This window comes from Neofelis nebulosa, chromosome 2 (assembly GCF_028018385.1).
Source record: "Neofelis nebulosa isolate mNeoNeb1 chromosome 2, mNeoNeb1.pri, whole genome shotgun sequence".
NCBI lineage: Eukaryota > Metazoa > Chordata > Mammalia > Carnivora > Felidae > Neofelis > Neofelis nebulosa.
In genome coordinates, this window is record NC_080783.1 from 60,284,352 (window position 1) to 60,307,844 (window position 23,493).

A 23,493-nucleotide genomic window follows, 5' to 3' on the forward strand; every position below is an offset into this window, starting at 1 on the left:
TCTGAGCTCTGGTTCACTGCCACTGTTGCCCAGCATCACAACCGAGTACCGTACCACATACCACTGGGTCAAGAAAAGATCAAAATTCAAAATGTGAAGTACTATTTCTGCTGAATGCACATTGCTTTTGTACCACTGTAAAGTCAAAAAATTGTAACTTGGACCATTGTAAGTTGGGGACCTTCTGTACTCAGTTAAGAATTTTTGCATCTATGTCCATGAGGGATATTGGTCTATAGTTTTCTTATTGTGTTTTTGTCTGGCTTTGGTAGTGGGATAATACTGGCATTACGGAATGAGTTAGTAAGTGTTCCTTCTTCCTCTATTTTCTGAAACAGTATGGGAAGGATTGGTGTTATTTTTTATATAAACATTTGGTAGAATCCACCATTGAAATCATCTGGGTTTGGGCTTTTCCTTATGGAAACATTTTAAATTACTAATTCTAATTTCTTTGTTATAGGTCTGTTTAGATTTTCTGTTTCCTCTTGAGTCCATTTTGATAACTTGCATCTTTATAGGAATTTGTTTATTGTATCTAAATTACCAAATTTGTTGACATAAAGTTGGTCAACTTCAAGTTTCTGTCCAGGCCATAGTACTATCCTCTCCTTCATTTCTGATTTTGCTAATATGTACATTCTCCCTTTTCTCTTGGTCAATGTAGCTACTGGTTTGTCAGTTTCACTGATCTTTTCAAAGACCAAATTTGTAGTTTCATTGATTCTCCTCTATTATTTTTCTGTTTTCTATTTTATCATGTTCTGCTCTCATCTTTATTACTTCCTTTCTTTGGCTTATTTTGGGTTTACTTGGTTCTTTTTTGTGGTTTCTTAAGATTGAAGTTTAGATGATCAATTTTGGGCTTTTTTTGACTTAGGTGTTTAAAGCTATAAATTTCCCTCTAAGTATTACTTTACCTGCCTCCTATGATTTTGTTATGTGCATTTTTCATTTACTCTGTCCAAAATATTTTAAAGTCCATTGTGATTTCCTCTTTGACTCACTGAGTATTTAGAAGTGTGTTGTTTAGGGGTGCCTGGGTGGCTCAGTCGGTTAAGCATCCGACTTCGGCTCAGGTCACGATCTCGCGGTTTGTGAGTTCGAGCCCCGCGTCGGGCTCTGGGCTGATGGCTCAGAGCCTGGAGCCTGCTTCCAATTCTGTGTCTCCCTCTCTCTCTGCCCCTCCCCTGTTCATGCTCTGTCTCTCTCTGTCCCCAAAATAAATAAACGTTAAACAAAAAAATTAAAAAAAAAAAAAGAAGTGTGTTGTTTAATTCCAAATATTTGGGGGTTTTTCAGATTTCTTTCTTGTGTTGATTTCTAACTTAATTCTATTGTAGTGGAGAACATAAATTGCATTATTACAATCCTTTTAGATGTATCGAGATTTATTTCATAGCCTCACTTATGCTGTATCCTGGAGAATGTCCATGTGTACTTAAAAAGAATGTGTATTTTTTGTTAAGTGGTGTGTTCTATGTATGGTGACTTAGATAGAATTGATTGAGAGTGTTTGTCAAGTCTTCTAGATCCTTGCTATTTTCCGTCTAGCTGTCCTATAAATTATTGAGAGTAGGGTAGTGAAGTCAAATATTGTTGAATTGCCTATTTATCCTTTACATTTTGTCAGTTTTTGCTTCTTGTACTTTGTGGACCTGTTGTTAGGTGTGTATACATTTCAGGTGCTCTATCTTTCTAATGGGATGATCATTATGAAATGACCCTATTCATCTCTATTTCTTCTCTTAAGTCTATTTTGTCTGAAATTAATGTAGTTACTCCAATTCTCTCATGGTTAGTGTTTGCATGATAGGTCTTTTTCCATCCATTTACTTTCAACATTTCTGTGTCTTTGAATCTAAAATGTGTCTCTTGTAGAGGCGCCTGAGTGGCTCAGTCAGTTAAACATCCAGCTCTCGATTTTGGCACGGGTTGTGATCTCATGGTCATGAGATCAAGCCCTGCATTGGGACCCATGCTGAGTGCAGAGCCTGCTTGGGATTTTCTCCCTCTCTCTCTGCACCAACCCCTGCTCACACTTTCTCTCTCTTTCAAATAAACATTAAAAAATAAAATAAAATGTGTCTCTTATAGACAGCATATCATTGGATCTTGTTCTTTTAAATCCAGTCTGACAATCTCTGTCTTTTGACTAGAAAGTTTAGACCATTCACACTTAATGTAATTATTGATATGGCTGGATTTGATTTTGCCATATTGTTTTTTACATGTCTCCCATCCTTCTCAGTCATCTTCTCTTCCTTTACTGCCCTCTTCTATGTTAATATTTTTTATTTATAATATAATTCCTCAGTTGATTTTTTTTTCCTATATTTCACGAGTGGACTTTCTTCATGGTAGCTAAAGGGAATATAAAATACATCTTAATTTAGCACAATCTATTTCAACACTAAATTCTAGTAAAATAAACTGTTCTCTAATATAGCTCCATTCCCTCCCTCGTTTTTATGCTATTACTGTAAAATATATCTATATTTTTTAAGTAAGCAAAACAGCAAAAAAATAATTTTTTAATTATTGCTTCATCCAACTTTATGTTTTTAAGGATGTTACAAGAAGAAATAAGAACAAATACATACATGGAGTGTTTTAGAGTAACCCACATATTTATCATTTCCAGTGCCCTTTATTTCTCCTTGAATTACTATCTGTTGTCATTTTCTTTTAGCCTGAAGGACTTCTTTCAGTATTTCTTGTACAGCAGAACTAATAACAAATTCTCTCATCCTTTATTCAAGCACATCTTTGCTTTGTTTTAATTTTAATTTTTATTTATTTTTTTAAATGTTTATTTATTTTTGAGATAGAGACAGTGTGAGCAGGGGAGGGGCAGAGAGAGAGGAAGACACAGAAGCAGAAGTAGGCTCCAGGCTCTGAGCTGTTAGCACAGAGCCTGATGCGAGGCTCAAACTCACGAACCGTGAAATCATGAACTGAGCCAAAGTCGGACACTCAACTGACTGAGCCACCCAGGTGCCCCATCTTTGTTTAATTTTTAAAGGATAATTTTTGCTGGATGTAATTTTTTCTTTCAGCATTTTATTTATTTATTTTTAACGTTTATTTATTTTTGAGACAGAGAGAGACAGAGCATGAACGGGGGAGGGTCAGAGAGAGGGAGACACAGAATCTGAAACAGGCTCCAGGCTGTGAGCTGTCAGCACAGAGCCCGACGCGGGGCTTGAACTCACGGACCGCGAGATCATGACCTGAGCTGAAGTCGGCCGCTTAACCGACTGAGCCACCCAGGCGCCCCTTTTCTTTCAGCATTTTAAATGTCTACTGTTTCTGACCTTTATTGTTGTAGATGAGAAGTTGCCATTAATCTTATTGTTATTCCCTTAGAGGTGAGAAGTTGTTTTTATTTACTACTTCCAAGGGTTTCACTTTGTCTTTAACAATCTAGTTTGTGTCTAGGTATGGGTTCTTTTGAATCTATCCTACTTAGAGTTCACTGAGCTTCTCCAGTACATAGATGAATGCGTTTTATCAAATTCAGTTTTTCTGGCCATTATTTCTTCAACTATTTTTCTGTTTTTTTCCATTTTCTACTCCTCTTCTCTTTCTGCTACTATTATACATTAGTACACCTGATGTCGTCCATAGGTCTCTGAGGTTCTATTCATCCTTACACAAATTTTTTCTCTTTTTCACACTGGACAGTTTCTATTGGCCCAGTTTTAAGTTCACTGATTTTTTTTCTTTGCTATCTCAAATGTGCTATTCAGTCACTCTACATTATTTTTCATTTTAATTATGGTCCTTTTCAATCCAGACTTTCCATGGGGTCCTATTAAAAAAAAATTCTATTTACTTAATGAGATTCTTTGTTGTTTGATTCACTGTTTTAATTTTAATTCTTTAAATAGTTTCCTTTAGTTCTCTGAACATACTGATCCTTTGAAATCTTTGTATGTTAAATCCGAAATCTTAGGATACTTAGAAACTACTTCCATTCATGGCCTTTCTTCCTGAATATAGATCAAATATTTCTGTCTCTTTATAAGTCTAGTTACTTTTCTTAAAATTTGGACAGTTTAGATGATGTAGTGGAGCAACTCTGGATTCTGACTTCCCCCTTAAAAGTTGTTATTGATGTTTTTGTTTGTTTATTAACTTGCTTGGGTTAAATTTATGATATCTTTCTTTCCTACAGTAGGCCTTCTGGTGATGTCTATGCTTATTTGTTGGTTTTGTTTTGTTTTTTTTTTATCTTGTTTTATTTTTAAGTTTGGCCTTTTACAGGGATTGTCATATATCTCCACAGGTTAATGATCATACAATGGTTATACAGAAATTACGCTTAAATACCTTGGGCTGATGGATCTGTATGTAAGTAGGAGGACATTCAAAATTCACTGCAGCTTTTACTGTACACCAGACCTTTTTTGTCTCCGCTTTGTATTTTCATAGGCTCAGAGCCCATTAGGAGTATGTGCATAGCGTGGGCCCTCCCCAGTCTCTTTTCTGCATATGTATGGCCTCACTCAGGAATATATTTGCTCCAATCACAACCTTCTATTCAGGCTAGTAGGGCTGTGGGCCCTCCCTGTTCATGTGCCACCAGGACCATCACTGACAATGCTGCTGGGATGGAGGCATTACCCATGTTCCAATCTAGTGAGCACACTTCCACCGTGGCAAAAAAAAGCTGTCAATCCTCATGGCCGGCCCTTTGTGTGCCCTTTGTGCTGGTGTGGGGGTGGGATAAGAAGAACAAGAACAACTGTAGGCTAGAATACTACTGATTCCCACTATTATTGTCCCAAATTCAGCAATTTTTCAAATATAAACACTTCTGAGATTGTTGTCAATTTGGTCAATTTCCAGAGCGCCAAAAATTTTGTCCAGATTCACAGATGCTTTTGGGGAGAGGATTTGCTAACTTCCTAATTCATTTGTAGCTGGCAGTCTCTCCCAGAAAATTCCACTTTATATTAAAGGCCAATTTGGAGAAAGGCTGGGCCTTATGTTGGGAGGCTGAGAATTATCCCATTCCAACTTTAATGTTATAATAAGTATCAATATCATAATGATAGCGTCTAGAATATCAACAAATGGCTTTTTAAAATTTGTGAAGATATAAGGTAGGAACAATACTTTGAAACTAAAGTTAACTCATACAAGTAAATATATGTTATCATAAGAAATTATTCCTTGGGGCACCTGGGTGGCTCAGTCAGTTAAGCATCCGATTTTGGCTCAGGTCATGATCTCGTGGTTCACAAGTTTGAGCCCCACGTTGGGCTCTGTGCTGACAGTTCAGAGCCTGGAGCCTGCTTTGGATTCTGTGTCTCTCTCTCTGTCCCTCCCCCCTTGTGTGCTTGTGCGCATTCGCTTGCGTGCGCGCTCTCTCTCTCTCTCTCAAAAATAAACATTAAAAAAAAAGCCATTAAAAAAATATATGTATTTGTCGTCTTCCTGTTTCTGAAACACAGCTCCAAAAACCCATGGAATTTTCTAAGCAATAAGAGTAATGGGAGTATCTGTTGTTATATTTGGTCTTTGTCCTTGGTTCCTCAAATAGCTCCAGAGCCATCCAGGTAAAAAGAGTGTCTTGTTATTCATAACAAACCCCTTTTCACCAAATCTGAGTTTATGTTAATGAAGTGACTTTTGGAAAGCCCCTAAGGATAAAGGCTATTTGCCAGGAGAACCAACCAAGAGACTAGAATCCACCCCTCCCCTCTCCCCCAGTACACATGTACCTCTGCAGAGGGGACAGGGCTGGAGGTTGAACATCCCCAATGCCAGTGCTTTAATCAACCATGCCTGTGTAATAAAACTTATATAAAAATCCAAAAAGATGGGGTTGAGAGAGCTTCCAGATAGGTGGAGAGGAACATATCCACATTCTGGGAAGACTCACCCCAAACTCCAAAGGGACAGAAACTCCTATACTCAGAACCCTTTTGGACTTCACTCTATGTATCTCTTCATCTGACTTTTCATTTTTACCCTTTAATATCCTTTGTAATAAATCAGTAATCTAGTAAGTAAACTGTTTTTTCCTGAGTTCCAGTATTTAATCAAATCCAAGGAGGGCATAGTAGGAACCTCCTATTTATAGCCAGAGGTCAGAAGTACAGGTGACAACCTGAATTTGAAAGTGGCATCTGTTGTGGAGGGAAGGCACTCTTGTGGGATTGACCCTAACCTGTGGTATCTGATGCTATCTCCAGGTAGATCATGTTAGAATGGAGTTAAAGTGTGGAATACCCAGCTGGTGACGCAGAATCACCTGCTGTGAAGTATAGTAACTGGGAGTCGAGGGGACATACAGCAAGGCATTTTCATCTCCAATGGGATGTATGCTGAAAACCAGGCTAAGATACTTGAAAAATGGATTCAGATAATGAAACAAACATGGATGTAGAAGATACGTAATTGGAATTGTTTCATGAATGTGAGGGTGCAAGAAAGGCAGCACTATTATCTTATTTCATATAAAATGTGATCTTTAAATATGTGGGTAAGAAGATATAATTCTTTCATCCTTTTGGTCTTCTCATTAGAAATTAAGGGCTCGCCAATACACATGTGATTATATGCTTTATAAACCACTTCACTTCTCCCTAGAACACAGTTTATTAGACTTTGGTATAAAGTATTTGTTTTAATTCTTTTTTAAAAAAAGATCATTAAGAACCATATTAAGCAAACATCTCCTTTCTATTTATTTATTTTTTTCTTTTTTTAATTTGAGAGAGTGCACGCATGCAAGCAGGGGAGAGGGGCAAAGGGAAAGAGAGAGAGAATCTCAAGCAGTCTCCATGCTCAGTGTGGAGCCTAAGGTGGGGCTTGATCCCACGATTCTGGGATCATGACCTGAGCAGAAACCAAGAGTCAGCCGTTTAACCAACTAAGGCACCCAAGAGCTCCTCCTTTTGATTTCTAAGGTAATTTTTCCGTTTTAGTTTTAATGGCAATGATAGCTAGTTCTGAAAAATGTAAACATATAGTCAGTCTTGTTAAAACAAACACCATTACCTCAAATCTCTTTGTAATAAAATATTACCAAAACCAAGCTTAGTTTGGATTATAATAGAACAAACGAATTTAGGTAAATGTCTGGGAATTTGTTATAACAAGACGTGACATTTGTTTCTAATTGGCTAATGAGAAAAGACCAACACAATACCAAAGCATGCAAATTAGATGTGTCTGTGCCTAAAATAAATCAAGTTCAAGTTCAAGGAAGTGAGATCAGGCACTAACAAATTAATATGTTTTCCATGGTTGAGTTTAATGAGAATTTGGGCCTGTTGAAGAATCATGTAGAACTAGTATCCTCCTCTCTCCTCTCTTCGAGTAGTAGAAGAAGTCATGTAGAATCGGTAACAAACTTAAGAGGTGACAGCAGCCCTAGACACAAAGATTTAATTCCCTAGGCCTCTGAAACCCTCAACCACCTTCCCCTGAAGTCCTGGCACCCAGTCTGCCTCCAGGTACTTTGTGCAGCTTCCTCTCCAATGTGGCTACAAAAGAACTACATGACCTAGTATCTAACAATCCCACCTTCCTCCCCAGGGGTTATCTCACCATTACACTCTGAATCATCAAGTATGTGTATAAACACCTATCAAGAAAACAAAAATAAAAGAATGGGAGTAGTACAGAATTAAGAGGTTTCCAAAGATCAAAGAAAAGGTGACCCATTACTGTATCTTTTCTTTTGACTTTGTAGTCTGAGTTTTAGTCACTCCATTTCTTTGTAGGTCTGGGGGAAAGAGGCCCACTTCCCCTCCAAGAGAAATAAAGTGGCAGTTGCCTCTAGAATTCTTCCTCGCGTCCCCCTATAAGCAGGTTTTTTAAGTCTGTGATGAAAAGTTTCAGGACACACACACACACACACACACACACACACACACACACACACACACATACACACACACTCCCACCAAGAAATCATCTATTCTAGTCCCTTCATTCACATGGGAGAAAACTGAGACATAGATCATCAGAGATCGATCAATGCAGCTTTGGCAGAATCATGACAAGACCTCACATCTCCCAATTCCAATACCAGTGTCCATTCTATTCCAACACTCTGACAAATCATTCTTTCAAGTCCTCTGTATGAGTGACAACAGCTGCTTGCTGCAACAACCTTTTCTGTTAACAAACTCAAGTGGAATGGATTCAAGTTTCCCCTCTCAGAACCCCAACATCTGAGAAATCTGACAGAGTTCAAAAGAGGGGGAGCCAGCTAAGCTGGATGATCAAGGTCTATGTGCCTGTTTGTCTCTCTGTTCTCTCTTCACCTCCCCATATTAAGACTTATTTGTGCTCATTTCAAGAGGCAGAATAGTTGTTATCATCCCCAACCCATCTGATCTCCCCAACTAGGCTCAGTTGGCAAATAGCCTGCTACCCACACACAGAACATGGCTTGATCTTTAAGCTACAGGTCATTTGAGAAGTTCACATTTATTTGGTGGATACTTGTAAACAATTAAAATTAGTATTTCTAGAAACAAAAATAATCTTATCAAATTAATACACTTTAAAACACCAAAACTTGGCTAAGAAGTGTCTTTAATAATCAACCTCACAGGTCAATAAAAGAGCCACAAATACACAATTTACTATTACCTGACAATTGTGAAATTTGTGTGGTTTTAAAGAAATGTTTAATGTTAACAGTTGCTTATTACTGGCTCTACAGAGAAACAGACATGAATTTAAAAAGAGCTAATCAATTATAACCAAAGATGTGGGGCAGGTCTAGGTATGAGCACGGAATGCTAGAGGGGTGCATGAAATAAAGGACCAGCTAGTCCATTAAAAAAAAAAAAAAAAAAACTAAATAAAATCAAACTTACTCATCCAACTCCTTGGATCCTTTCTTCCTCTTTTGGATGAGAAGACCCAAGGTGAGTATGCTGGCTAACAATGAATGTGTTTCACATCCTCCTTGGGACTCAGAATAAACTCTTGGAAAAAGGAATTCACACCATGACTCAAGTCCCTTTTTCTATTCCTCATCCTCACCTCAAGAAGCTACAAAACTTCATAAATAGTCCACTGAGTTCATTAAATCTAATGTCTTCCACTCAAAAGTATTAAACGTCAAGGGTACAAGACAAGAAGCACAGTATCTAATCTATCTCTAATCTAATAGTATCTAATAGTACAGTATTAGCATAGTATCTAATCTAATCTCTTTGGAGCGCCATGCTTTCATCTGCTAGGTAAGAATAATTTAAGTCACAAACGAGGAACAGAAAACTGGATTCAGATTTTAAAGGTAAACCCAACTAGTTAAAAGTAAATACGATGGACTAGGGAGCGGGGAGCAATATGGTACCTGGGACAGGACAAGGTTTAACTTTAGTCAGAAATATGACGTAAGTTAAATGTGGTTTACACCCTAACACTGTAACTCATTCTTGGGTATGCAAGTTAATAGGAAAGAGCAGAAACTGCCACATTACCCCATTTTAGGCATAGACCTAAATACATATAGCTAAATAGGGATAAAATTCCCTCCATGTAAGAACTTAGGTAAAAATGCTATTTATCAGAGTAAGAGCCTGTTAAACTGCTTGCTACTCAAAGACAGAAGTTACAGAACCATATCCCTTGGATGGGAAGAACTGGTGCCCTGAGGCGTCTAGAGCCCAGGCTGCGTTTAAGAAGAGGCGCTTCTGTAGAAGGTCAATCTGAGAAATTTAGTGGATCTACCACTAGCTGGATGACCTTGGGAAAGGTACTTAAGTTAGAGTTTTAGTTTCTTATTTATGAAATAGAAATTACTTTACCTATCTTATGGGGTTATTGTAAGTGTTAGATGAGAGCGTTTATAAGAAAGTACTGAATCCAAACCTTTTTATTGAGGGTTATTTTGGTTATTACTTTCTGTAAAGAAAATTATAGGTGTTACCACTATAGCAGAAGAAGACAGGGTTAATCTTTTAAGGTTTCTTGTTGGTTTTGTTTTAATCAAAGAACAGCCATGATAAAGAACGTGACCAAAGTCATTTATTGTAAAATTGAATGTTATACTTATTATAGACCTAAAGCTGCTTATTGTATGGTACAAATATGAGCACAAAGTATTAAAAACATGGGTCTTTGTTTTTATATGGCAACATTTTCTGTGTGCTCCTTTCTGGAAAGGGTATTCCCATCAGTTATAAACTGCTGCTCCAAATGTGATAATTTAGATCAAGGTCATTACCAACCCAGATGACCAAACCTGAAAAATATTATTCTCACGTCAGAGACCTTGAGGAAAGAATGCTCTAAAGGGATTAAAATACCTTGCAAAGAATTACAACATGAACAGCTCAAGAAATCTTAATTTGTAAAAGGTCATGGAGTTACAAAAAACATTGCTCATTTCAGCTAATTAAATGAAATTTTAGTTAAACGGCACCTTTAAATATTGGTATTGCAGCTGCGAGTGCATTTAAATAGCATTTACGCAGATATAATTAGCACAATTAAACATGGGTAGAAGTGGAAACACCATTCTTAATTATATTGATATAATCAGTTTTATTAAAGCTTTATAGCAACAGAAGTGACATCTGACAGTAGCACACAATTCATGACTGAACCTAATATTAAGCATTTTAGCATATTAAGGAATCTAAAGCTAGGTAATTGGGGAAAGAAAAGTCAAATGATTTGTGCCTACCTGTGACGATACCATAGTTGGGAGGTTCAAGAATTACTCCATAAAACTGGATGATGTTTCTGTGACTGAGGACACTGAGTATTTCTGCCTGCACAAAAATCAAATACAAAGTTACATAAAATTTCACCTTTATAAAAGTCTCATAAAATAGGTTTCCTATTCAATTTCCTTTAACATACATTTACAAAGATATATATGTGTGCTCAACAAGTATGGGATGCTGATAGAACTCTGTCTTAGCAGTTGTCTTGGAAGTTTAAGGATTTAAAAAAAGTTTGTTTTAATGTTTATTTTATTTGTGAGAGAGACACAACACACACACACACACACACACACACACATATATATATGCAGAGTGTGAGCGGTGGAGGGGCAGAGAAAGAGGGAGACAGAATCTGAAGCAGGCTCCAGGCTCTGAGCTGTCAGCACAAAGCCCGACGCGGAGCTCGAACCCATGAACCGTGAGATCATGACCTGAGCCTAAGTCGGACGCTTAACCAACTGAGCCACCCAGGTGCCCAAGTTTAAGAATTTCTATTGAAACTTCCTAAAAATGTAAAAAGGAAATGGGGTTGAAATGGCAACAACAGAACTGCTCCCTAGCAGGCCAGCATGACTGATAGTGGAGGAGGAGGACGAAGTGGCAAAATACCATATTTATTTACAGAAAGCCCTCTTCCTAAGAGCTGAATGGGTGTTTTCTGCATCACGTCTTCTGAGAGACTAAGACTGAACTTCTATTGGCTGGGTGAAGAATCATGACAAAATTAAGGGAGGATTTCTTAACTATTACTGAAACAGATTCAAGTAATAGCCATTTATATTATCTAATCGTTCAAATGTATTATCGCTCTTTGCTATATGCAGCAAGGTGCTGTAAAGGATGTAAGGGTGGATTCCTGACCTTCAGCAGTGATTTGATAGGGACGCCATACTTTACATTTGAAATGTATTAAATATTAGCAAACTGTACTGCAGAGTGACATCATAAAAAATAAATTTTATTTATTAAACTTAATTTTAATGAAAAAACAAATCTACTTCTGCTAATGTCTGTAGAAGAACATTTTCTAAATTAACTAAATCACATGGAGTTACCAGTTTTATGGAGATAAAATATTGCTAATCAGGAATTATAATACAGTTAGATATAAAATCACTTAAGTACGAAAACATTTAATATTTTTAAATGAAAAGCATGTTATTGGCAGTAAGTAAATAGGAGATTTATAATTCCCCATGCCAGAAAGGGTATCATCAAGAATGTAAGCAATTAATTGGGGCACCTGGGTGGCTCAGTCGATCTGGCTTCAGCTTAGGTCATGATCTCATGGTCTGTGAGTTCGAGCCCCACATTGGGCCCTGTGCTGACAGCTCAGAGCCTAGAGCCTGCTTTGGAATCTGTGTCTCCCTCTCTCTCTCTGCTCCTTCCCTGCTCACAGTCTCACTCTCTTGAAAAACAAACATTAAAAAAATAAAAAAGAATGTAAGCAATTAAGGAAAAATGGACAAGGGTTGGTTAGAAAGAGGACTCCCCTTTGGGAATCTGCACAATGTAAGTTGGTGTTATTTGTTATAAATTTCTGTCATAGGATAAGAATTGAGATTTCATTAAAATCAGAACTAGGCACAAAAGAGAAATTTAAGGGCTGCCATGAGGTCAATATGGAATCAAGAGAAGGGAAAATTATTATCAACTGGTTGAGACATTTATCAAGGTTTCTTTGACAATGTTTTTCTTTCAGTGATACAGGTGCTGAAGGGGGCTATCAAAACATTTCTCTCACACTGAGTGCCTACTGTGTGCAGAGGTTCTGTGTTCATCAAACAACCTGCTTCTCATAGTTTAGTTTTCCAAATAGAAGGAAAATTCATTAATTGGGCAAGATAATTATTCATCTATATGGCAATCCTATTTCTTATTAAGAAAAAATAAACAAGGGGCGCCTGGGTGGCTCAGTCAGTTAAGTGTCCAACTTCAGCTCAGGTCATGATCTCATGGTTTGTGAGTTCAAGCCCCGAGTCGGGCTCAGTGTGGGCAGCTCAGAGCCTGGAGCCTGCTTCGGATTCTGTATCTCCCTCTCTCTCTGCCCCTCCCCCTGCTCACACTCTGTTTCTCTCTCTCTCTCAAAAATAAATAAACATTTTAAAAAAGAAAGAAACAATAAATGAACTTTGTTATTAAACAGAGTTCATGTGAAGTTTGGAAAACATAAGCCCCTTTATGTTTTTTTTTTTTTAAGTATATTTATTTATTTTGAGAGAGAGAGCACGTGCACAGGGGAGGGGTAGAGATAGAGGGAGAGAGGGAGGGAGAGAGAGGAAGAGAGAGGAAGAGAGAGGGAAAGAATCCTAAGCAGGCTCTGTGCTCAGCACAAAGAACCATGTGGGGCCTGACCACACAGAACTGTGAGATCAAGACCTGAGCTGAAACCAAGAGTCAGACACTCAACCAACTGAACCACCCAGGTGCCCCTAAGACCCCACTATATTTAAGGCAGATCAACTCTTTCCAAGTGAAGCATTAGAATTCAATGTGAGTAAAGCATTAACGTTTGGACCAGTATTTGTCAAAATAGGGGAGTGTTTATCCTTTGGTATGTTTTGGTATATTCTTGGGGTATCTAAATTCTGTGACCATCAAAAATGTTTATACCTGGCTAGATTAGTGAGTAGAGCATGTGACTCTTGATCTTGGGGTTGTAAGTAGAGCCCCACATTGAGTGTAGAGCTTATTTAAAAAAATAAAATCTTTACAAAAAATGTTTGTATTAAGAAAGAATAAATACAAGAATATTCTAAGGGGTGCCTGGCTGGCTCAGTCATTAAAGCATTTGATTACTGATCTCAAGATCTCTTGATCTCAGGGTCATGAGTTCAAGCTCTATGTTGGGTGCAGAGCCTACTTAAAAAAAAAAAAAGTATATTCTAAATCCATGGATGATCATTTTATAATTCAGCACTACATGGCATTTTCAATATTCCAGCTAATTTTCAAGTTTACATTTAAGATATTGCCAAGTGATGCCTTGGAGAAATAGAATTTATCAAGTGCTGGTAAGATATGCTGATGTTCAACTAACGACCATCTTGTGTGCCACTATCATGTTCATTTAAATTTTTTTTTAGTTAAGAAAAACTAAATTCTTGTGGTATAATTAGTAAGTAAAAGACATTTTCACATTATAAGACTTAGGCTCTAATTTAATAAACTAAGAATTTGATTTAACATCATGAAAACAACATACTACTTTAGAGTGCTATACTAGTTCTATGATAATGAATTTATTTATAATCAACACAGACTACATAAATAAGTGGTATTTACAATAAAGGAAGGTCAAGTAATATGAAGTTACCAATTCAAGCAAGTTCCAACAGAAATAACTGCGGGATTAGCCAAATAAAACCTGTGCTGTAGCAGTCAGTATCTGGTATCAAGTGGATGTATTCTGTGGATTTGTCTTTACAAGAACCTGCTTGCCAACCATTCATTGGTGAAAATGTTGTAGTAACAAAAAAACTTCTCCTTAAATTGTTGTTTTCCAGATTTATATTCTGGAATACTCTAGCAAATAGACTGCCCATCAAAATAATGGATTAGTGGTCTAAAACAAGCTCACTGTTATAAAGGAAACATAATAACGATGGCTAAAATAATGTTCCATTGTGCCAAAAAATTTATCTTTATACTATCAACATCAGCAAAACCCATTTATTTTCAGTAAATGTAATTTGATGAAAATTGTTCACTTTAGCTATACTGATTTTATAGTTTTATTTTTAATTAATTGAAAAATTGGTTTGATTTTATAAGAGCTGTAAGTATAAGGAGTTCTGGGGTGTCTGGCTGGCCCAGTCAGTAAAGCATGTGACTCTTGACATTGGGGTTTTGAGTTTGAGTCCCATGTTGGGAATAGAGATTACTTAAAAATAAAACCTTTTTTTTAAAAAAAAAAAAAAAAAGCACAGGTAGTTCTTAGTGTTATTTTATGTATGTTTTTTAAAATTTTTTTAATGTTTATTTATTTTTGAGAGAGAGAGTGCGTGAACAGGAAAGGGGCAGAGAGAGAGGAAGACACAGAACTCAAAGCAGGCTTCAGGCTCTGAGCTGTCAGCACAGAGCCTGATGTGGGGCTTGAACTCATGATCTGTGAGATCATGACCTAAGCTGAAGTCAGACGCTCAACTGACTGAGCCACCCAGGCACCCCTATTCTGTGTATACTTAAGTTACCCTGAAATAATAATTTTAATCAACGTTGGAAATACAGATGACCTAATATTTCTACGTACAGAATCTATGTATTTCCCAGTTTGCAAAATGCCATTCTAGGAACTCAAATATGTGTATGCCAAAGCTCACTGCAGCATTACTCACAATAATCAAAAGGTAGAAGCAACCCAAATACAATCAACTGATGAATAAATAAAACATGATTTATAAATACAATGGAATATTAATTTAACCATAAAAGGGGATTAAGTTCCGATGTATGTTACAACACAGATGAACCTTGAACACATCCTGCTAAGAGAATCTGCCAGACATAAAACAACAAATATCGCATGATCCTGCTTTTATGACCTATCTTGAATTGGAAAATTCAGAGATAAAGAAAGAAGATTAGAGGTTACACTAACGTGGGGGAGGAGAGGATGGGGAGTCGCTGTTTAATGTGTAGAGTTTCTGCTTGGATTTTGGAAACAGACAGTAGTGATGTTTGTACGACACTGTGAATGTAACTAATGCCACTGAACTGTCCACTTAAATATGGCTAAAATGGCAAATTTCATGCTATGTATATTTTACCACAATAAAAAAAAAGTTTAAAAAAATTCTATTCTAGACTTCCGCGGAGATGATGATATTCTCTCTATATATTTATATGCATATATGTACCCACATACACGTACACACACAAAGTAATCATCTCAAAGTTACACAGCTCAAGGTCTAGATATCCTTAGGTAAAGAAGCAGTTTTCCAGATTAGGATTTAAGGAAGTAAGGAAACTCTGTGACAGACAACAATTTTACCTCTGGCTCAAAGACACTCCATAAAACAAAGAGTCCCAATCTGATACAGAAGTGAGGTAGCCACAGTCTGTCCATAAAAACGTCTTTATGGGAGTACAAAAATGTCCGAACCCATCTGCGCTTACAGTAAGCTACGTGACTGTTCCTACTGTTTCCAGCTGGCTGATTTCTTCCTCTACCTCCCCCCTTTCCTCCTTTGCCCCTTCCCTACTTCTTCTTCCTTTATGGGAAGGGTTACAGAGGAGTTGTAGTTTGTTAACAGAGCTGGGGAGGAGGTATTCTGTTAGTTTTAATTTAACTGGCCTTTCTATATCTTTATATGGGGAGATGAGTCAGCCATTAGCTCAGTCTGCCATGGTTTCGGAAGTTGACTAACACACAGGGTCCAAATGGCTGATTCAGAGAGATTAAGAGAAGTATCATAATTTAAATTAAATTTAGCCAAATATCATAATTTAAATACATTTAAGGAAATTTAAGTTTTAATTTTCTTCCTTTAAAGTACTTTTAACAGTCTTAAAATAACATTTTAAATTAATAGCTTCATCTTCAGAGCAATCCCTTTCTCGTGATTCAAAACATATTTTTATTTTGACAAAATTGCCTTCTTGAAAAAAGTTGAGTTATGATTGACATATAACATTAGTTTCAGATATAAAACATGAAGATTCAATATTTATATGCACTGCAAACTAGTCACAGTAAGTCTAACTAACATCACCAGCACAGTGACAAATTCTTTTTTCTTGTGATAAGAACTCTTAAGACCTACTCCATTAGCAACTTTCAAATATACAACACAGTATTATTAACTGCAGTCACCATGCTGTATATTATATCCCCATGGCTTATAACTAAAAGTTTTTCAACCTAATCCCAAATTTAAATATGTTTAATATTTGAGAGCTGTCATAAAATCCTTAAAGATTCTGTTTTTAAAGCCTGTTTTACATTTTTTACATTCCACTGATACAGTCTCTATGTATTTATGTGACATATTATTTTTTTTTTTTTAATTTTTTTTTTTCAACGTTTTTTTAAATTTATTTTTGGGACAGAGAGAGACAGAGCATGAACGGGGGAGGGGCAGAGAGAGAGGGAGACACAGAATCGGAAACAGGCTCCAGGCTCCGAGCCATCAGCCCAGAGCCTGACGCGGGGCTCGAACTCACGGACCGCGAGATCGTGACCTGGCTGAAGTCGGACGCTTAACCGACTGCGCCACCCAGGCGCCCCTTATGTGACATATTATTAATAAAAGTGAGTTCACTTCCTTTTTGAAAGAAAGTAAAGATACTGACACCACTCTATTGATCTATACAAACAACACTCTCTAATGAAAGAAACAGTTGATGAAGACCCACATCAGTAGGCTGGCAGGCTCCATTTACACCTTAGGAACAGGTTCTTCTCCCTGGCTATCAACAGCTATGACCCCCCATGTAACAGCAGGACTGTGTCACACAGGGTCCCTCTCTCTGCTTGTGATGTGACACTGACAACAAAGACAGTAGGTATAAAAAAGTCCAAGGTACATGTCTACTGTCCGTGTCAACTGCTCCTTCTTGCCCTCTGGTGCATGTGACATTTAAAACATTCCAGGGACCTGATCTCAGAGGTCCTCACCAATTCCAAGATTCCAGAGAATCCATCAAAGTATGATAGTAAAAAAAAAAAAAAAAAAAAGCAAAGTAGCTCATTCAATCATTCAAAGGAAGTAGTGTCCTTCACACTGTGCATTCAAAGTCAAAGGCTTTCAGAGGTGGGGCCAAAAGGTGGAGCAGCATGGAAGTTTTCTGCTTCTCTCATCCTTGAAATGCAGCTAGATCAGTACCAAACCATCTTGCACACCTAGAAGATTGATCTGAGGATTAACACGACAATCTGCATAACTTGAGTCACAGAACTCAGCAGGAACATGGCACGGAGAGATGAACTGGGGAAGAGAGAAGCTTCAGAGGGCAGGGAGCTATCTTTGCTTGCAGAGAGAGGATGGAGACAGAGGGAGAATATGGGAAAAACATTCCTCCCAAAAGCAGCTGGAGAGAAACAGTGGAAACACCCATAAGGGACTGAACAAGAAAGGGAGAAAGGAGAAAGGGCAGGGTTTAAATACCATTAGGATTCTATAAACAAGGGAGTGCAGAGTCTGAAACTCTGCAGCTGGATACCCGGCAGAGCTCTGATGGGAAGGGTGAATCCTCAGGAGCAGACAGTGAGGTCCAAGGGGTCTTCGGGCCACACAGGGAGAGATGGTTACCCTGAGAAGTCATTTGGTAGAGGCTGTGTGGCTTCCCTACAGGCAGAGGTCCCAGCAGACCCCAAAGAACAAACACGTTTTCTGGTGCTGGAATAAGGACGTTAGGGAGCAGTGAAGCCTGGTGCCAGATGTGTGTGGTGATTTACCACAATCCCTGAAACGCTGCTGCTACACGATCCCACAAACTTTCTGGGGCAGGCTGGCAGTCTCTGGACTGCAGCAGTGCAGTCACACAAATGTTCATGGGGGTGGGCTGGCACCAGCCATTGCTCTGCAAGACCCTCTCAAAGGGTTAGAGCAGGTCAAAGCTACAGGGCCCTCAGAAGTGAGGGGTTTGGAAACACAGCCCCATCTGAGATAAAACTCAGGAGGGAGGTACTGCCTGGCAGGCTGACAGTTTGGTTGCAGACAGCATACAAGTGGGGAGTGGATGAAAGCTGGAGACAGAGGAGGGGTGCTTGATTGCTGGTTGGTGAGAGCACAGAATTCGTTTTTTTTTTTTTAATTTTTTAAATGTTTATTTATTTTTGAGAGAGAGACAGAGTGTGAGTGGTGGAGAGGCAGAGAGAGAGAGGGAGACACAGAATCAGAAGCTTGCTCCAGGCTCCGAGCTGTCAGCACAGAGCCCAGTGTGGGGCTTGAACTCACAACCTGTGAAATCATGACCTGAGCTGAATTCAGATGCTTAACTTACCAAGCCACCCAGGCGCCCCGAGAGCACAGAGTTCTGATGCTAGAGACCAGGTAGCTGGGTGACACCGTTTTCACCTCTCCCAAACATGTGCATACAGGCATACATGTACCACAACAATCCACCCCAGTGAGCTAAGCAGCGCCATCTAATGGAGAACGGAGCTGTTACACCAAGCCCCATCCAACTGTGCTCTAGAGGAACACTACATGTCTCTCTGCTTACTTAGTTTACAGACTATAAAGTGCTTCATAGTTTAACTTCTAGGGGAAACTGGATGTAATTTCATGTGTATTTCATTCTGTTCACTGGTCAATCTATTCATTTTTTTTTCTTTTTCTTTTTAATACCAAAAGAGAAAAAAAAGTATTTTCATTTCTGTTCTTCTAAAAAAGATTTTTGTTTTTTTCTACTATATTTTTTATTTTTTGTAAATTTTTAATTCTATTCTACTTTAATCATTTCATTTTAGTCTATTTTATTGTATTCATTTTTTCTTAATTTTCAACCATTTTCCTTTTCTTTTCTTTCCCTTTTTTTCTCTACCAAGCTTCTTTCAATAGCCAGACAAAAACACACCTAGAATCTAGCATCTTTTATTTGATTTTTTTGTGTTGGTTTTAATTTTTTAATTTTCTTCCCCCAAAATGATGAAATGAAGGAATTCACCCCAAAAGAAAGAACAGGAAGAAATGACAGCCAGTGACTTCATCAACATAGATACAAGCAAGATGTCTGAACCAGAATTTAGAATCACGATAATAAGAATACTAGCTGGGGTTGAAAATAGATTAGAATCCCTTTCTGCAGAAATAAAAGAAGTAAAAGCTAGTCAGGATGAAATAAAAAATGTTATAACTGAGCTGCAATCTAGAATGGATGCCACGGCGGCAAGGACAGATGAAGCAGAGCAGCGAATCAGCGATATAGAGACAAACTTATGGAGAACAATGAAGCAGGAAAAAAGAGGGAGATTAAGGCAAAAGAGCATGATGTAAGAATTAGAGCACTCAGTGACTCATTAAAAAGGAATAACATCCAAATGAGAGGAGTCCCAGAAGATGAAGAGGGAGAAAAAGGGGTAAAAGGTTTATGTGAGCAATTCAAAGCAGAAAACTTACCTAACCTGGAGAAAGGCACAGACATCAAAATCCAGGAAGCACAGAGAACTCCCATTAGATTCAACAAAAAACGACCGTCAACAAGGCATATCATAGTCAAATTCACAAAATACTCAGGCAAGGAAAGAATCATGAAAGCAGCAAGAGAAAAAAAGTCCTTAACTTACAAGGGAAGACAGATCAGGTTCACAGCAGACCTATCCACAGAAACTTGGCAGGCCAGAAAGGAGTGACAGGATATATTCAACATGCTGAATCAGAAAAATATACAGCTGAGAATTCTTTATTCATTAAGGCTGTTATTCAAAATAGAAGGAAAGATACAGAGTTTCCCAGACAAACAAAAACTAAAGGAGTTCATGACCACTAAACCACCCCCGCAAGAAATTTTAGGGGGCACTCTCTGAGGGGAGAAAAGATGAAAGAAAGAAAAAAAAAGACTAAAGCAACAAAGACTAGAAAGGACCAGAGACCATCACCAGAAACTCCAACTCTACAGGCCACACAATGGCAATAAGTTCATATCTTTCAGTACTCACTCTAAATGTCCATGTACTAAACACTCCAATCAAAAGATATACGGTAACAGAATGGATAAGGAAACAAGATCCATCTATATGCTGTTTACAAGAGACTCATTTTAGACCTACAGACACCTTCAGATTGAAAGTAAGGGATGAAGAACAACCTATCATGCTGATCGCCACCAAAAGAAAGCCAGAGTAGCCATACTTATATCAGAAAATCTAGATTTTAAAATAAAGATGTAGGGGCTCCTGGGTGGCTCAGTCAGTTGAGCATCCAACTTCGGCTCAGGTCATGATCTCACAGCTTGTGAGTTTGAGTCCCACGTCGGGCTCTGTGCTGACAGCTCAGAGCCTAGAGCCTGCTTCTGCTTCTGTGTCTCCCTCTCTCTCTGCCCCAACCCACTCGCATTCTGTCTCTGTCTCTCTCAAAAAAAATAAACATTAAAAAAAATCTAAAAAAATAAAGATGTAACAAGAGATGAAGAGGGGCATTATATCATAATTAAGGGGTCTATCCACCAAGAATATTTAACAACTGTAAACATTAATGCTCCAAACGTGAAAGCACCTAAATACATAAATCAATTAATCACAAACATACAGAAACTCGTTGATAAAAATACTGTAATAGTGGAGACTTCAACACTCCATTTACAGCAATAGATCATCTAAACAGAAAATCAACACGGAAATAATGGCTTTGAATGACACACTGGACCAAATGGACTTAACAGATATATTCCAAACATTTCAGCCTAAAGCAGCAGAATACACATTCTTCTGGAGTGCACACGCAACATTCTGAAGACTAGATCATACATGGAAACCTAAATCAGCCCTCAATAAGTACAAAAAGATTGAGATCATACTGTGCATATTCTCAAGCCACCACACTATGAAATTCAAAATTAATCACAAGAAAAAATTTGGAAAGATAACAAATATTTGGAGACAAAAGAACATCCTACTAAAGAATGAATGGGCTAACCAAGAAATTAAAGAGGAAATTAAAAAGTACATGGAAGCCAACGAAAATGACAACACCACAGCCCAAAACCTCTGGAACGCAGCAAAAGTACTATATACTCCCCATAAGAGGGAAGTATATAGTAATCCAGGCCTTCTTAAAGAAGGAAGAAAGGTCAGAGCACCGGGGTGGCTCAGTCAGTTGAGCATCCAACTTCAGTTCAGGTCATGATCTTGTGGTTTGTGGGTTCAAGCCCCACATTGGGCTCTGTGCTGACAGCTCAGAGCCTGGAACCTGGTTCAGATTCTGTGTCTCCTTCTCTCTCTCTGCCCCTCCCCAACTTGTGCTTTGTCTCTCTCTCTAAAATAAAAAAAAATTTTTAAAAATTTAAAAAAAAAAGAAGGAAGAAAGGTCTCAGATATACAACCTAACCTTATACCTTAAAGAGCTGGAAAAAGAACAGCAAACAAAACCGCAAAGAGAAGATGGGAAATAATAAAGATTAGAGCAGAAATCAATGCTATAGAAATCAAAGTCAAAAGACTTTCTCCAAAGACTGCTTTGTCTCCAGAGTACCAATATGATCCAGGATCAGTATATTCCCTCAAAGTTCAAGAAGATAGGAGATGATCCCACGCTTTTTAAAAACAGAAATTGTTGGGGCGCCTGGGTGGCTCAGTCGGTTGAGCGTCTGACTTTGGCTCAGGTCATGATCTCACAGTTTGTGAGTTTGAGCCCCGCGTCGGGTTCTGTGCTGACAGCTCAGAGCCTGGAGCCTGCTTCCGATTCTGTGTCTCCCTCTCTCTATGCCCCTCCCCCACTCATGCTCTGTCTCTCTCTGTCTCAGAAATAAATAAACATAAAAAAAAATTTTTTTAATAAATAAAAACAGAAATTGTATATATATGAGAGACTGAGAAGAAATGAAATATTGATTATGGTTATATCTAGGTAGCAAAACGACTCATAAATAATTTTAACTTTTTAGGTATTTGCAAAATTTTTACAATGAGCTCATATAATTTTTTAATCACAAAAAAGCAATATGTGCGTGTAATATATATGACCAGAAAATATAAATATAAAATAAAAATATTTATTTGCATGGAAATTTTTATTTTCTCTAGGACTGGATCAGGAAGAAGTAAAACTCTTTCCCTACTTTCCTAGAACTACCCTAGACATATAAAAACTAGGTAGTTAGCCTGTAAGCTGTGAGTGTCTCCTGACATGGGTCTGGAACAAATCAGTGTTCACTTTTTTTAAAATTTTTAAAAAATGTTTATTTTTGAAAGACAAAATGCAAGTGGGGGAGGGGCAGAGAGAGAGGGGCACACAGAATCCGAAGCAGGCTCCAGGCTCTGAGCTCTTCAGCCCAGAGCCCGATACAGGGCTTGAACCCTGAGATCATGACCTGAGCTGAAGTCAGATGCTTAACTGACTGAGCCACCCAGGTGCCCCTTTAATTTATTTTTTAATGTTTATTTTTGAGAGAGAGAAAGAGAACATGAACAGAATCCAAAGCAGGCTCTAGGCTCCGAGCTGTCAGCACAGAGCCTGACGCACGGCTTGAGCTCGAATTCACGAACTGTGAGGTCATGACCTGAGCCGAAGTCGGACGCTTAACCCACTGAGCCACCCAGGCGCCCCTCACCTAGGGTATTCTTGAAAAAGGCCACAGATTCAGAGAGGCCATGAGACCACAGATGTGAGTACTGAAAACCTAAATCTAGATTGATTTCAACCTACTCAGTATCTGCACTTTTATTAAATGATCACCTCGCACAGTTTACATCTGCTTCTGTGGCCCCTTAGGGAAGCCTTTCCTACATTGCTCATCCTCTACAATGTCTGGCGTAACACCATATGAGAAAGGTCGAATACTTTATATATATAAGCAGCATTCAATCTTACCTGAAGAACATATAGTATCTGATGATAATGATACTTAGTGTGTTGAAATGACTGCTGTGGAGAGTCTGCATTAGTAAATGTTTACTCTGAGCCGCAAAGTGGAAGAGTAAGATGCCAGAGGGTGCAGATCTGCTTCAGGATGCACTCTGTTTTCTCACATGTACAAGGGCTATTACTAAGGCTACTATTTCATAGGAATGACAGTCAATCAGTTACAGAACCAGAGCAAAAGCCCCATCTGAAATTTATGCTCACTAGTTCACTGTTGATTTAAACTTTCAAAATGAAGACTTGTACTTAGCCTC

The 23,493-nt window shown here is 38.1% G+C and overlaps 1 protein-coding gene across 3 annotated transcripts in view; it reads right to left on the bottom strand.

Annotated features, from left to right (window-relative positions):
• MAP3K20 (mitogen-activated protein kinase kinase kinase 20) overlaps positions 1 to 23,493 on the bottom strand; it is a 192,455-nt gene that overhangs the window by 87,064 nt on the left and 81,898 nt on the right. For all 3 annotated transcript variants that reach the window (XM_058713740.1, XM_058713750.1, XM_058713730.1), the window contains exon 3: positions 10,670 to 10,757. In XM_058713740.1, the coding sequence (XP_058569723.1) occupies positions 10,670 to 10,757 (88 nt within the window). The remainder of the gene's footprint in view (positions 1 to 10,669; positions 10,758 to 23,493) is intronic.